We start from the raw sequence: 14411 nt of genomic DNA, 5'->3' as shown, positions 1-14411 counted from the left end.
TATATATATATATATATATATATATATAAATGACATACTGTAGCTTTGAGATAAATTACAACTGACAAAACATATTTTCAAAAACTGGCTCCTATTTCAATCATCCCCTCTGCATGTTGACCAAATTCAAAGTTCAAATAAATGCAAACTGTACAACACGCTTGTCAAACAAGATGGTGGACCTTGGAGACCCACAGAGAGCATTAGTGGTGGGGAAAAAAATAATGCAGGTCTTCCTGAAATTAAGACTTCGAAAGCAAAAAAATTTGACGAATCAATAAAGTGGATTTATTGCCCTGCAACACCAGTAGCATTTGTAAAAATGTCCTTCTTCAAGTTCCAGAGAAATATTAGAGGGACTGTTTTATGTGTACCTTTGAGCCTGTATGTATAATTTTGAATATAATAGATTAAGCACATTTACATCAAATACGACTAGATTAAATTTAGACTAGGACCAGTTGTTATTCTTATTATAATAATAATAATAATAATTACGTTTTATAATCATTCCACCACAAAAAAGAATAGCTTAAGTAAATGATTCAAAGCTCTAGATGAATATGATATTCATGACATTGATGATTATATGTAAACATCTTCCCAGCACTGTAATAGCTGTAAAAAACATATCAAATATTAGGAGGTTTTCTTTTTTGAAGAAATTGACTATTTGTATCAAGTTGGATGCTTAAAAAGTGAGGCTTTGTGTTGGCGCAGTCAGCGCTGTGAAAAGGTTTTCAGAAAACATTTGACGGAACGGGAGGCGCAGTGACCAGTGGTAAAAACCTCCAGGCTGACATCTTTCTTTGTGTTGGGGTTCCCCTGCTAACCGGACTGTGATTCCCTCCAGGGATCACCACCGTGCTGACCATGACAACCATCAACACCCACTTGAGGGAAACCCTCCCCAAGATCCCCTATGTGAAAGCCATCGACATGTACCTGATGGGCTGCTTCGTGTTTGTTTTCCTGGCGTTGCTGGAGTACGCCTTCGTCAACTACATCTTCTTCGGACGCGGTCCGCAGATGCAGAAGAAACTGGCTCTGAAGGCGCTGAAGGCAAATAACGAGCGCGGCAGGTTTGACCGACCCAAGGTGGGAAATACCAAATTGATGACAAAGTGGAAATTGCCAATATCGTGTGACTTGTGTTGTTGTTGTTGTTTTCTACTTTGCATGGAATCCAATATTGGCAGCAACAGCAAAATGAAAATGCATTTGATTGTACTTTGTTCTGCTTCAGCCTGGAGTCATTAAAGTTAATAAAGTTACAGCAACTTGCAGTTAGATTTGATGTCATTTTTTCAAAAACAAATAGACGAAAAAATAAATGAAATGGTAATGATTTGATTCATTTACAATTTTAACTTACTGCAATCTCTGCTGTGGGAGAGTCTTCACTGCGTTGTTCTTTTTTTATGGTGGCAGAGCTTTAGCAGCAAATTATTTAAGCTGCTGATTCAAGCTTTGTCATCACTGTTGATTGGTATTTACTGCTGCAGGCAGTCAGCCTCCATCTTTACAAGTCAGCATGGAACAATAACCTTATCTGAAGGTTTGGACTTTCAGTGTCACTTAGAGCCAAAGAGACAATGGAGACTGCACACACTTAGTTATAAAGGAAGGACGGTCTATCATACGGTTCTGGTTAGAGGTCAGAGGTTTATATCCATTATATCCATTAACAACGAATCGTGGGTATGGCCATGAATTCATTTCAGGTTATTAATTATGCATTTGTGCCTTTCTTTTTTCCTCCAGTGTGAAACACCAAACTTTTATAAATCTTAAAAACTACGTTTCAGTGATTGAGTTTTGTCTCACATCCTCAGGGTCAAAATTATGCATTCATGCTTAAGATCTACATACACCTTCACTATTATCTGCTTAACAAATGTTGCAAGCTTTTTACCCTGTGCTCGGTCTGATAGGGGTCGCATTTACCCCGTGTGAGCTCCTACGAGGTTTTTTGTGTGTGTGTGTGGTTTTGAAAACTACGTTCAACCAAATATTATGATGCCTTTGCATACAATAAATCCTGTACGTATAATTTAGTGAAAATTCACAACTTTTGAATCCAATTCTTGTTTCATAAAAGTAGTTTGTTAAAATGAATCCACCAGATTGAATGGGACTCTTGTCTGTGATGAATCTATGTACATTTCTGTCTGTAAGTACATAATTCATTAAAAGAAGAATTTCAAGGAACAAGCTTTTAAACATTAGACTAACAGTGACTCTAGTTCAATCATCCCAGTGTGAATCTTCTATTGGGTGACCTTTCTGACTCCTCTAAAGCTGAAATTCTATAAGAACCTTCAGCGCCTACCTAATCTAAACTCAGAGGACATTATTTCTGTTTCTTTCTTCTAGTCCATTCTAGAAGGAGTCAACTGGAAGACCTCGTCATCTCTTAAACAGTCCAATCAGGTTCAGAGCCGCCGTCACTCGCATCAGGTGAGCGTCCGCCCCAGCCAGCTGGGTTTTAAAAACCATCATTTAAAACATGTTTCAGTTGCAATTTAAAGCTGCATTATGTCACTTTTACCTGCCTTTCTCTCTGTGCAAACTAGAAACAGCCAATCAGAGCCAGGGGGTGGGTCTTAGTGCTGTCAATCACAATCTTGCTTTCTTCTACGCCTTCGCTTCTCCCTGTCTGCAGAGCTTGTTGTGAATACTAAGGCTAGTGAGCATGGCCACCGATGATGGTGGATGAGTGTTTTTTTCTGTAACAAGTTGTTTCTCTGCCATTAGCTCATTTAGGACCATGTACCTGAGTTGATTGACAGTGCTAAGATCCTCCTGGCTCTTCTTTTTGTTTGGGAGTGGTGGTTTCTTCAGATTTCCTCCACCAGGGAAGAGGTGGAGGAAATCGATCTTTCCACAGATTATCTGTCTCATCTTACACTGTCACTGTCATATTTTAACATGTGTAAAAAAAACACATTCTTAAAACACTAAAAAAAATTCAACTTTCAGCCATTTTTTTTGTGTTGTCAATCATTAAAGCTATTTTTTCCAATGGTTTTTCTTCATTGGATTGAATAAATTGATGTTCTTGTTCACCAATCCATACCAGATTGGATTGGAAAGAGTGTCAGTTTACCTTGTCTTATATATCGTCACCTTCCTCAAATAATGACCCAAATCATTTTGTGCCAAAAGTTATAAAAAAAATCACCATCTCTTTCTTTCCAAAAGATGTTTTGGGCAAAACAAAAACAACACTTTTGGCCATTATTTGAGGAAGGTGACAGTACAGAATTTGCTACGTTATAATGTTGTGCCCTTTGTATTTATCTCAGCTTTCTGTGATTTATCTCTTCCTGTGTGGAAAGCTGCAGTCGCCATGACAGTAGTAACAGGGGCATCTAGTGCGACCTTGATCTGATTTGTGTGAAGTGATTTAACTTTGGGACAGAGGACCCTTCTCTCCGAAGGCCGCTCTGCGTTTTATCCCGTCTGTGATGTCATCGAGGCCATTTTTTGTTTTTTTGTTTTTTAAACCTGGGCTGCCGTCTGCGTTTTCTCCTAGGTCGACTCCCACGGGAACATTCTGCTGACGTCCTTGGAGATCCACAACGAGGTGGGGAGCAACGAGGTCACCACCACCTTGAGCGAGACACACAACTCCACCTCCATGACGTTCGACAACTCGGGGGTCCAGTACAGGAAGCCCAGCACACCCAACGAGGCGGGCCGCCACAGTCTGGACAGGAACGCGCAGTTCAAAAAACCCCGCCTGCGGAGACGATCGTCACAGCTCAAAATCAAAATCCCCGACCTCACCGACGTGAACGCCATCGACAGGTGGTCGCGGATTATATTCCCCTCCGCCTTCTCCCTATTCAACATCATCTATTGGCTTTATTACGTCCACTAACACACTGTGGTTTTGTTTTGTTTTTCTTTTTTTGTTTTTTTTGTTTTAAACCCATCTTTGTCTCATTCCGTTCTGGAATCGGAGAGAACGTTTCGATGCAACACACCTAACGTGGTAAAAATCCCGAACATTTCTGGGCATAGCGAGTGCAGACTTTGGCCGAGAGAGCCGTCACTCAGACTGTGCGACGTCATGTGGGTTTTTACCAGGGGGGGGAAAAGACTTTGAACAGCTGGGAGACAAAACATCTTTGCACCGCTGGAGATCTGTTGCTAGGACACCGGTGTTTTTAACGTGATCGCATTATCGCGGGTCTCTTTATAGCAATGATATTATTTGTCTACAAGTCTTTACTTTGGCTAATGTGGATGCTCAGATTTCTACCTGCAGACTAAAATCTGTCTTAATCGTTGGATGTTTTGGAGAAATATTGTGGTTTTTAGCTCAGTTCAAGTGAAATCACTGATGAGTCTTACAGTGCCTTGCAAAAGGATTTAAACCCCTTGAATGTTTCCACGTTTTATCACATTTTAACCACTGATTCGAATGTATCAACATTTATTTTATGTGATAGACCAAAATGCCCAACTGGCGCAACATTTTAGGAGTGAGATAAACAATTTTGAAAATCTACATGATTCCATTGTTGCTCTGGCTGAATGTTTTAGATCAAAGTCCTACTGGATGGTGAACCGCTTTTCCAATTTTAAATTTTCTGTAGCTTTTTTTTTTTTTTTTTTTTTAGGATTGGCATCCAGATAATCTCGTGTGCAGTTACTTGGTGTTCATGACACTGTTTGTTCTCTAACAAACTTCTTCACAGAACAGCTGGATTCATACTGAAATTAAATTACACACATGGTTTTTGTTTACTAACTAAGACTGCCAAATTTTGTTTAGGGCATTAGTGTGTCGATCTATCACATAAAGTCCCAATAAAAACAAAAAAGTTTGAGTTTGGCATGTGATAAAAGGTGAGAAGTTCAGGGAAGTTTGAACGCTTCTGCAAGGAAAGGAGAGCCAGAGCTTGTTGGGTAAAAAGTGGAAATGGGTGAGAGCCGGCGACAACGTTGCCAAAGATCCAAACGTCTGGCGTTGCTTTGCTTTGGAGTTGATGCCACTAAGTGGTTCTCTTGCTCTTTTGCTCGCTGGAACCTCTGCAAACTTTCTGAAATGCAATGTACCAGGGTAAATGCATATTAATTGTTACATGTTACTTTACCTTAAAATTCCTACTGTTACTGCAAGAAAGGGCGATCACAGCCACCACATTACTGAAACCTACTTTTCTTACTCTCAGCCCGTCAGACAAAGAAAGCTTGGAAATTTGTTTACATAAAAAAGAATAACTAATGTCGGTGGATTATCTGTGTTTGTAAAAAAAAAAAAAAGAAAAAAAAGAAAAAACTCCTTAGGTTTAATTTGGTCTGTCTTACCCGAAACAATTGATGTCATTGTGTCTTTGATGCTAACTTACATTATCTGTCAAGTTTGTTCAACACCTGGCAAAGTATACCCTATGCTTTTGCTTTGTGCAACATACAGCATACAGCTGGAAAGGCAAGGTATTCATTATCGAAATAACGCCAAGCCAACAACAGTCAAAACTAAAATGTATAGTTAAAGGCAACTGGTATATATAATTTCCAACATTAATAACTATATTTTTTTTCACCAAGATTTTTTTCTGATAATCCAGTTAAGTAAAGCGGGGCTCTGTTATGACATGGACAAAAAGGATAGGCCATAATTCACTTAGATGGATAATAAATAAAATGAGCATTGTCTTCCTAACACCTTAAAGGTCCATCAACTTCAGTGTAACCTGTTAATGAAGTCGAAACTCGAGACTCCCTGCAGTGAAGTACCCTGTTTTATAGCCACAGGCTCCGCCCACAAGACGAGAAAATAAAACAATTACATCTAGTTTAAGTAAGCTCTTTTCAAAGTTTAAACAAATAAGACAATAAATAAACAATAATAGTAATGAAAAAGAAACCTGCAATAAAAACGCAATGCTCAATTTGATAGAAAACAATTAATGTACAACGTTACTGTTACGTCATCACGTAACTCCCTCCGGGTGCCCTTTAATCCGGAAATAGCTTTGTTTGAAAGTCTGACCCGAGAAAATGTTTGACATTGGTAATTACAAGCTAGGAAGGATATGACAACTTTGTGCACCCACGACGAACCGCGCCGGTTTGTGCTGAAACCAAAAAGTAAGTTCTGTCGCGTGTGTGTGTGTGTTTGCGTGCCAGCACGGACTTTGCTGTAGCACTGTGGTAAAAGGTCCATGTGCTTTTACATGGACCTTTTACCTTCCTTTCTTAGGCAAGAAAGGAAGAAAACAAGACACCAGGTCCCGATGAATGTTTAGGCACCAATATGGAAATTTGGGTCGATATCAATATTCGATATCATTTCTTGAATAATCGATATTATTTTAACACATATATTTTACATCCTTTCCGACACCTTAAAAAAAAAACGAAAAAGACTGCTGACTTCACCTTCTCTGCTTCAGATAATTTTGAAAAGTGTAGTTTTTTTTATATTGGTTGTTAATATTGGCTCAGTCATATTAATCTGGCGGTGCTGATATGTTACATAATGATGCCAATGTTAGTGCCGATGTATCGTTGAAATCCCAACTGATAATGTAAGTAAATAAAGACGAATTTACTCCTTTCCAAAGTCAAACAGAAAAATCCTTTCAATAAAACCTTTATTGTCTTTTGTACTGTTAACACCTCTGGACAAACCGCTGGCAAAACATCAGACTTTGATTAGACTACGAAAGAGTTTTGATTAAGTGCTAAGCTGTGACTGGTCTGTCTTTTTATATCTGGGCTGAGCTTCCTGTTTTAATGTGAAGCTACATAAACAGTGTCTGGCTGTAAAAAAAAAAAAGCATCTTTTTTTTTTATTTACCAGATTTTGGGTTCATATGAAAAAAAAAAAAAAACTTTAAATGATTTCCCGCTTTTGTCATCATGCTTTCTGTACCAATCTATTCTTGATATTTCTGTCAGGAATAGACATTGGCTATGTTGTCATCATTGTTTTGCTCAGTGATTTCCAGCCTTGCCTTGTTTCGTTTTTGTTAGTCCTCACGAAATATTACGATTTCCTGTTTGTGATTGAAAAAATATAAAAGTCGAACAAACAGCTTGAGATGATTTTTATTCTTTTCCTGAAGGCCCAGCCAGGAAGTGAACTTCCCCACCGCTGCCCCAAATCCTCTCCCTGCAAAGTAAGGAAGGGCCTAGAAAGTTTCTGCAATAACTGAAAAAAAGGGGTAAAAAAGAATAGAAAAGAAAATAAAAGCTGCTGGCAGACACAACTTGCGACGCACCATCTGCACTGCTTGCCTGAGCGGCTTGCAGCGCGTAGGAGTGACACCACCTGTCAGAAGTCCGCCGAGCTCTGCGACACGCGGGAGCTCCTGCCTTATGGAACACTAGTCTCTATAAGAAGTCAAAAAAAAGCAGAAGAAGAAAACACTCATGTGAGTTTGGAAAGGTTTCTAATTATTTAACAAGCGGCTCCTTTTGAAAACTTGTCTCCACAAATTAAAATCAGTCATCAGTTGAGCTGTACATGGAATCCACTAGCAGGAGCTAAACTCACTTCTGTTAAAACCGACATGCACATTCATGTAAGACTCTCATGTCCCAGGAAAAGTAGACCAGTGGACTATTTCTGGAGTTTACTGTTTTCATTTTTCTATGACAAGTAGGATAGCCTTATCCTGGTCATTGTCACCCTATGTAATTCCACTAGATTTTAATCTGTCCTCAGTTCTCAAATCCAGTAGACTTTCAATCGGGCGAGTCAGCAAACACATGGACAAGTTGTGAATAATGACACAGATTTTCTTTGCCATTCTCCAAATGTAGGCCCGGTCCCAATACTCGCACTACGTTTTACGCTACTCTACAAAGAGTGTACTCGGCTGAAGTGAGCATAAGGTGTTCGAAACAGTAGCAATTTTCATAAGTGTGACCAAGTTCTCCTTGCACACAAAAGTGGTAGTAGCACAGAAAAGTGTCTAACCTCAACGTTCTGGGTTCAGAGTTTTAAAATAAACCGTGTGGACCGACAACCAGTTCTGTGACGGTGAAAAAACACAGCCTGCCGCGTAAACGTAGGCGTGCAGCATGTTCAGAAGCGACAACTTCCTTGGGAAATAAAATAAGCTGAGGATGCAGTACGCTCTACCAAAAAAAAAAAAAAAAAAAAAACACCCAACAACCCTGCTTTTAGTATTTGACTGTATAATTAGCATTTTTAAGAGAAGCTGTCAGATGGGTGGGTGAGAAAATGTCAGGCACACAAAAAGACAAAATAAATAGCCTGATAATTAACATTCAAACCAGAGCTCCTTTAAAACAGGGGTCCAGAAGTGTTAGACTGCAATGAATGACATGAAAATGTATATGAAGGTAGATTTAACCGCTAGGATCAGACAACAATGAGAAACAAAAAGAACCTTAACTCCTTGTCTTCATATCTACTGATAATGGCACCCAGGACATGTGTGTGTGCAATAAAATAAAAACACCAAATGGGAGATTTGATTGAGTTTCTTTGGAAAGCTGAGAAGAAGATAATTAGGCCGTGACAATAATACATTTCTTGGTGTAATGAGACAGAGCTGGAATATCTGCACGCTCGCCCACAATAATGAATCGAAATGAGCGATATTAAACCTGGAGGCGGAAGCAACAACACGAGCTTCCAAGAGTGAACCCCCCGCAGCGACTTGGACCAATAATGCAAACAGTGATATTACCAGCAGCCTCCTTTTGCTTGTTTTTAGTGGAGCCTTTTAGCAACAATGCTTGAGCGGAAAAAAAGGCAGCTGCTCAAAACACCGAGGCGGAAACGCTCCCAAGTCGGATCGAATTACCGTCGGTCTCCACACCGATTCAACAAACAAAAAAACTTTTTCAGCTACCTGAAAATGTCACATTTAGTTTTACAATGCTCTGATTTTGTTTAGGCAATTTTTTTTTTTTTTTTTTTTTTTTTTTTTTTTTTTACACAGATGTTTCTTTAAATTATGTTGGTAACTATTAGTTTAGAGAGCAGGATCACTGAGTCTGATATTTCTCCAGTTCTTCCAGAAAATCTCTTCGAATCACATGAGAAATCCTCTCGCTCATTATAACTTCCTCATCTTTTCTGGCACTCTTTCACTTTTAGGTGGTGCATAGACAAAGTTCAGCAGGTAAAATTGCCCTGAGATCAATCAAAAGAGGACACAAGTCAAAAACACAGCTACAAAACCCCAGTTTTATGTTTTTTCCATTTTATACCACAATCAGCCGTGCTACCTTCAATTGTTATAAAAAGACTGTATATTTCAAATATGACTTAAAAGTAATCTGTAATTGAACACCTTGAAATTGGGCCTCTGTCTCTTTAAGAAGCTCCTGCTCTTTCTGAAACTCTGCCTTCAGGAAGTCATCACAGCATGTCTCCTCTCACCCGCTTACAACGTTTTCACCAGCATTTCATTGGGAAGTAGCTCCTGAGTGAAGCAGATGCTCGCTTCCAACAGGTGTTTGCTAATTGCTGCTGGCTAGTCTGAAGGGGGTGAGTGGGCACAGGGCTTGAAAACTGCAACTCTGACCGAGTCAGGAGGAACTTTGCCCTCGAAGGCGGGGCTAGGTCCACCCAGGTGTTTTGCACAGCTGAATGGTTGCCATAGGAGATTAAAAGATTTCTCAAACAAGCATGAAAGAATCAAAGCAACACTGTTTCTGATGAGGGAATGACATTATAATCAAGGCAAAAAAAAAAAAAAAAAAACCCTAAATTTTTGCATAACATCCCCCGTGGCAGATAAAAGTCCATGTTTACGTATTGTTTATTCAGTAGAAGAGTCCCGAGTTTGTGTTGGCAGCTGACCTCAGCAGGCTGTTGGAGTATTGCTTCTGAGCTGATGGTCGTCCAGATGGCTCGTCCGCACCAACCCGGAACCAAGCAGGAAAGAAAAACTAAAGTCACTTGTGTTCATATACAAGTTCAAATAATAATAATAGAAAAAGAACTGCACATAAAACCTAAATGCTTTTCCATCTAAGAAAATGTGAAGTATGATTCAGTAACTACATTTTAAATAGGTAGGTAGAAGTAATTATGGAATATTTTTTTTCTTTTTTTTTAATAAGTAACGGGCAAAGGGACTGAATGATTCAGCTTCCTTTGTTGCTCTCATTTTAGTGTTTCTGAAGAGTTTATGCAGAGAACATTGGCTCCGGTTTGAAGTGCATGTCCTTCCGAACATACTTTTAGAATCACTTAATGCGCCCAGCGTGGCGCTGAAAACCTTTTTTGATCCAACTGCCCCATTAATGACCTTAATGGCCCAATTAGTGAGATTGTTCTGCCTACAGGTTGAAAGCATGCTGCTTCCCACCCTGTTCAGAACCTTTTGGATCAGAGGTGGTCTTCAAGAAACCAGGGAAGTCCAGCTGCCTCCACTTAAGCACTTAAAATGATTGTTTTTATACTTACTTTCACCGTGAAGGTCACACTTCAGAAATCCTCTGCCATCTCTTTAAACAGTCGTCCATTTTTTCTATTTGTCTCAGAACTTTGCACCGAAGTAGAAAGAAATGTTAATCATGGAATTTAACGCTTTTTGTATTACAGCATCCTTTAAAAAGTAAAAATGTTTCACCACCAAGCAGCAACATTTCGACTTTAGCAGTAGAAATTGGCGAATCAGTTCTGAAAGCACAGGAACGAGGTTTAAAACGGTGAAATCAAAATTTTAAAGAGTTGTCGATTTATTGTCATTCAGTTCAAGGCAACCAGTGCAGGTGCGTCGCCAGGGTGAGTGTTTCCCCCACTGCTCTTAAGCTCCCTAAGTTTTCAAATGACATGTCGGTCATTGGCCCGATCCAAGATGGCAGTTGGAGGATGGATGACTTTGCAGTTTGTAATGATAATTTTTTTCCCCATGCCATTTCCATGTTGTTTCATGCTTTTCCTTGGAGCAGAGAGGAGCACCAGCTTTGAAACCCGGACTCCCAACACTTCAGAACTAGCTCAGAGCAGCCGAGCTTTTGATGACGGTGTGTCACTCAGACCCGTTTCACCACAGAACTCTGGAGTTTTCAGGTTGGCACAGCAAAAAACATCAACGCTTAAAAATCACAACACAAGCAACTTACATCAGCAGTTGGCAAATTACGACACTCCATACCCCTGACAATAATTTACTCTATATTTTTTTTAATTGTATTTGTTGTTGAGTATTCATTGCTAATAAAAACTAGCAAACACTCTAAAAACGAATTGAGATTCTAGACTAACAAAAAGTCACAACACAATTAAACTAAACCATAACCAAAACCTCCAAACTAAACTGGTCATTAAACACTTTTTTTGCCTTTCAGATTTAAGCTGATAGAGCAAAGCTTAACTTGCAACATCGGCTTTCTTTTATCCTCTCATATCGTCTGAAAAATGAAAGTGAAATGGTGTGGAATTGTAAAGAATGCGTGCGTTGCACTTCGGCTGCTTCGCAGGGTTAATTTTTGTGGGCATTTAGATCATTAAGCTTAAATATCACTGGTTTTCAGGCAGATTTAGTCGAGCACGCGTTTAGCTGAAAAGACGTTGGTAAACAGTCACTGCGCTCCAAAAACGCTCCATGATTAGTGCAAGGTCAGTAACCATCACAGACTGAACAAGATGATTCTTTTTGTTCTATTTTTTTTTTATAAATCTATTCACATTTCTTATAGATAAAGTGAAGCTGCATCAGAAAAAAAACAACTGATTGCTGTTGTCATATTTCACCTTCCTCTGATTTCTGGTGTTTGTGCAACAGCGCTCCAAACGCACGTCTCAGTTTTTCTCAGTCTTCCCCCCCAGCCTTCCGCTCCTCGTCTAGTCACCAAGTGTGTTTTCCCTCTATGTTTATGTCGTGTTCGCTGGCAGGAGGTGAAATGGATGTGATTAGTCAAGTGTGTGAAATGAAACAAATTAGGCAGCCAGGGAGCTCACCCACATAGCTCACCGAGTTCAATTATCTTCTGTATTGTGTACAGTGGGAGCCGCTGCAGCTCAAGGTAATGGAAATTAAAGTGGCCTTTAAGTGTACATTTTTATTTATACATAAAGGTGTTTTTTTTTTCCCCTCCGCACGTTTTGTTCTGTTAATGTTTTCATATTCATTCAACCTTTTCATATTTTTTCACCTTGAAAGCACAAACTCAATTAATATATATTTTTTTTCTATAATCAACACAAATTAGAGCATATCTAACTATAATCTGATGGAAATCTATTGCAACCAAAAAACATCAGAATGTTATTTACTTGTAGAGGTTTGTAGAAAAGACTAAATGTAGATCAAATGTTTTACTGCGTACCAATCAGAGGTGAGTAGAGTACCAATATGTTAAAGTAGTAGCACCACTTCAACATATTTTTACGGAAGTCAAAGTAAAAAGTAGCCGGCCAAGAAATTACTCAAGTAAGAATTAAAAAGTATTTGGTAAAAAGGCGACTTAAGTACAGAGTAACTGATCAAAATATAAAAATTACATCATGAGATGATAAAACTACATGACAATGTTGATGTTATAAGGACCAAAATGAAAATAATTATAACAGAATAAAAAAAAGCAGGCTAAAGAAACTTTTCTTTTTCTTTTTTTTTTTTTTTTTTACAAATTGATATTAAAGATTTTTATATCACAAACACAAAAAGTTGGTGTCTGTGTTTGGTGAATTTTTGTCTAAAACAAGCTTGATTTTCATTCAGCGCTACTCAGCAAGTAGAGGATTCAGAAATTTTACTCAAGTAACTGTAGCAATACTTCATAATAAAATTGCTCAAATAAAAATAAAAAGTACAGAATAGAAAAAGAAGAAATTACCCCTAAAAGTAAATGTAACTAGTTAATAGCCAACTCTGGTACCAATGTCTGCATTGATGAACTCTGTGTACTTGAGCTGCTTTGAATTTTCAGCCAGTCTGACCACAACGTTGAGGTCATTGTGTTTTATGCGATAGCTCAAAACCTTTACACAAGGTGTAAAAATTTAGTTTTAATCTCCGTCTTTTCTGCGCGCCCTGATCAGAGCTGTGTCCGTTACGTCACGGTGTCACTTCAGGGGTTTATTCAGCAGTCTGTGTTGTGGCGTCCTGACCTTACGGTGGCTGTCAGCACCGCAGGAGTCAGCCAGCCGAGCAAACTCATCGTAGCGCGACACCCGTAACGACACGTGTAACGACGAAGCCGTACATCACAGTTGCATTTCTACAACTTGTTTCCTCTTTCAGGTTCATTACCTTCCTCCTGGCAGGACGCCTGGAAAACCTTTAAATTAAAGAGAGATCCATACATTTGTTGAGGTCACCTGATTTATTTTATTTTATTTTTTTTCTGAGAGTATACACATTGCTGTCCTGCTCTGACTGACTTGGCCTTTAAAATACAGGACACACATAGATTCTTGTTTGTTTTCTACGCGGAAATGTCAGATATTAGCGGACAGATGGATAATTTATGCGATGACATGGGGGCCGGGTTACAATGGATCTTGTTAAACATGTACTTGGGCAGCTTTCTGACTCGCACGCAGAGATCCACCAGGAACGAGATTTGAATGATGCTCAGCTACAAAAGACGAAGAGTCCAAAGAGTCTGTTTGTTTTTGTGTTTCATGCAGGCGTCTATAAAAACGAGACGCCCAGTTGAGATTATTAAAGTATCATGTAAAATCGACTTTTGAGCTTTAAATCATGTTGTAAAGTTATTCCCTCACCAACAACATACCTGGAGTGTTGCCTTGATTCTTTCATGCATGTTTAAGAAATCCTTTCAACTCCCATGGCAACCATTCGGCTGTGCAGAAAGCCTGGGTGGACCGAGCTCCGCCTTTGAGACGCAGCTCCTCCTCTCTGCAGCTTCCAAGCTGAAGAGCTTCTGCCTCACAGAGCAGCCTTCTCTCAGCTCCTTCAGAATAGCCAGCAGCAATTAGCAATCAGCTGAGCTTGTTATACAGTGAAACATTGGTAAAAACGTTAGAGTACAAAGAGGAGCCATGTTGCGATGACTTCCTGAAGGTGGAGTTTCAGAAAGAGCAGGAGTTTTTATAGAGACACAGGCCCAATTTCACAGCGTTAAATTAAAAAGTCAAATATATTTTTAGGTAATATTCAGCATTTGCATAACAACTGAAAGTAACCGTTACTTGATTGTGCTGTAAAATGCCATTTAATGCCTGGGAAATTCACAATACTGCCCCTTTAACAAATGCCAGTGTGTTCATGTAGACGTTGAGGTTCTGACGGGCAGCATGAGGAGACAATGCCTCGTTTGATCACTGAAGGAAACATGCAGGAGTGGCCTTCACCCCTTTTTATCACTGATCAACTCAAGATCATGATGTTGGACACTGAGAAATGTAAAAAAAAAAAAAAAAAAAAAAAAAAAAAAATAAATTTTTCACCACAAGAGGTCAAAGGCAAGGGGGCAAAAAATAAAAAACA

At 39.1% G+C, this 14411-nt stretch overlaps 1 protein-coding gene across 2 annotated transcripts in view; it reads left to right on the top strand.

Annotated features, from left to right (window-relative positions):
* The window catches only part of gabrb3 (gamma-aminobutyric acid type A receptor subunit beta3), a 63284-nt gene extending 56221 nt beyond the window's left edge, over positions 1 to 7063 (top strand). Inside the window, exons 9-11 of one of the 2 annotated variants that reach the window (XM_015019938.1) lie at positions 854 to 1098; positions 2377 to 2460; positions 3539 to 7063. In XM_015019938.1, coding sequence (XP_014875424.1) covers positions 854 to 1098; positions 2377 to 2460; positions 3539 to 3886 — 677 coding nt within the window. In that variant the 3' untranslated portion in view covers positions 3887 to 7063. The remainder of the gene's footprint in view (positions 1 to 853; positions 1099 to 2376; positions 2461 to 3538) is intronic. The other variant, XM_015020022.1, reaches the window with a different exon arrangement.
* The last annotated feature ends 7348 nt before the right edge of the window (positions 7064 to 14411 follow it).

Source organism: Poecilia latipinna, unplaced genomic scaffold (assembly GCF_001443285.1).
Source record: "Poecilia latipinna isolate Pla-1442-1.1 unplaced genomic scaffold, P_latipinna-1.0 Scaffold7, whole genome shotgun sequence".
NCBI classification, from domain to species: domain Eukaryota; kingdom Metazoa; phylum Chordata; class Actinopteri; order Cyprinodontiformes; family Poeciliidae; genus Poecilia; species Poecilia latipinna.
This window is presented reverse-complemented; position numbering and strand designations above follow the sequence as displayed.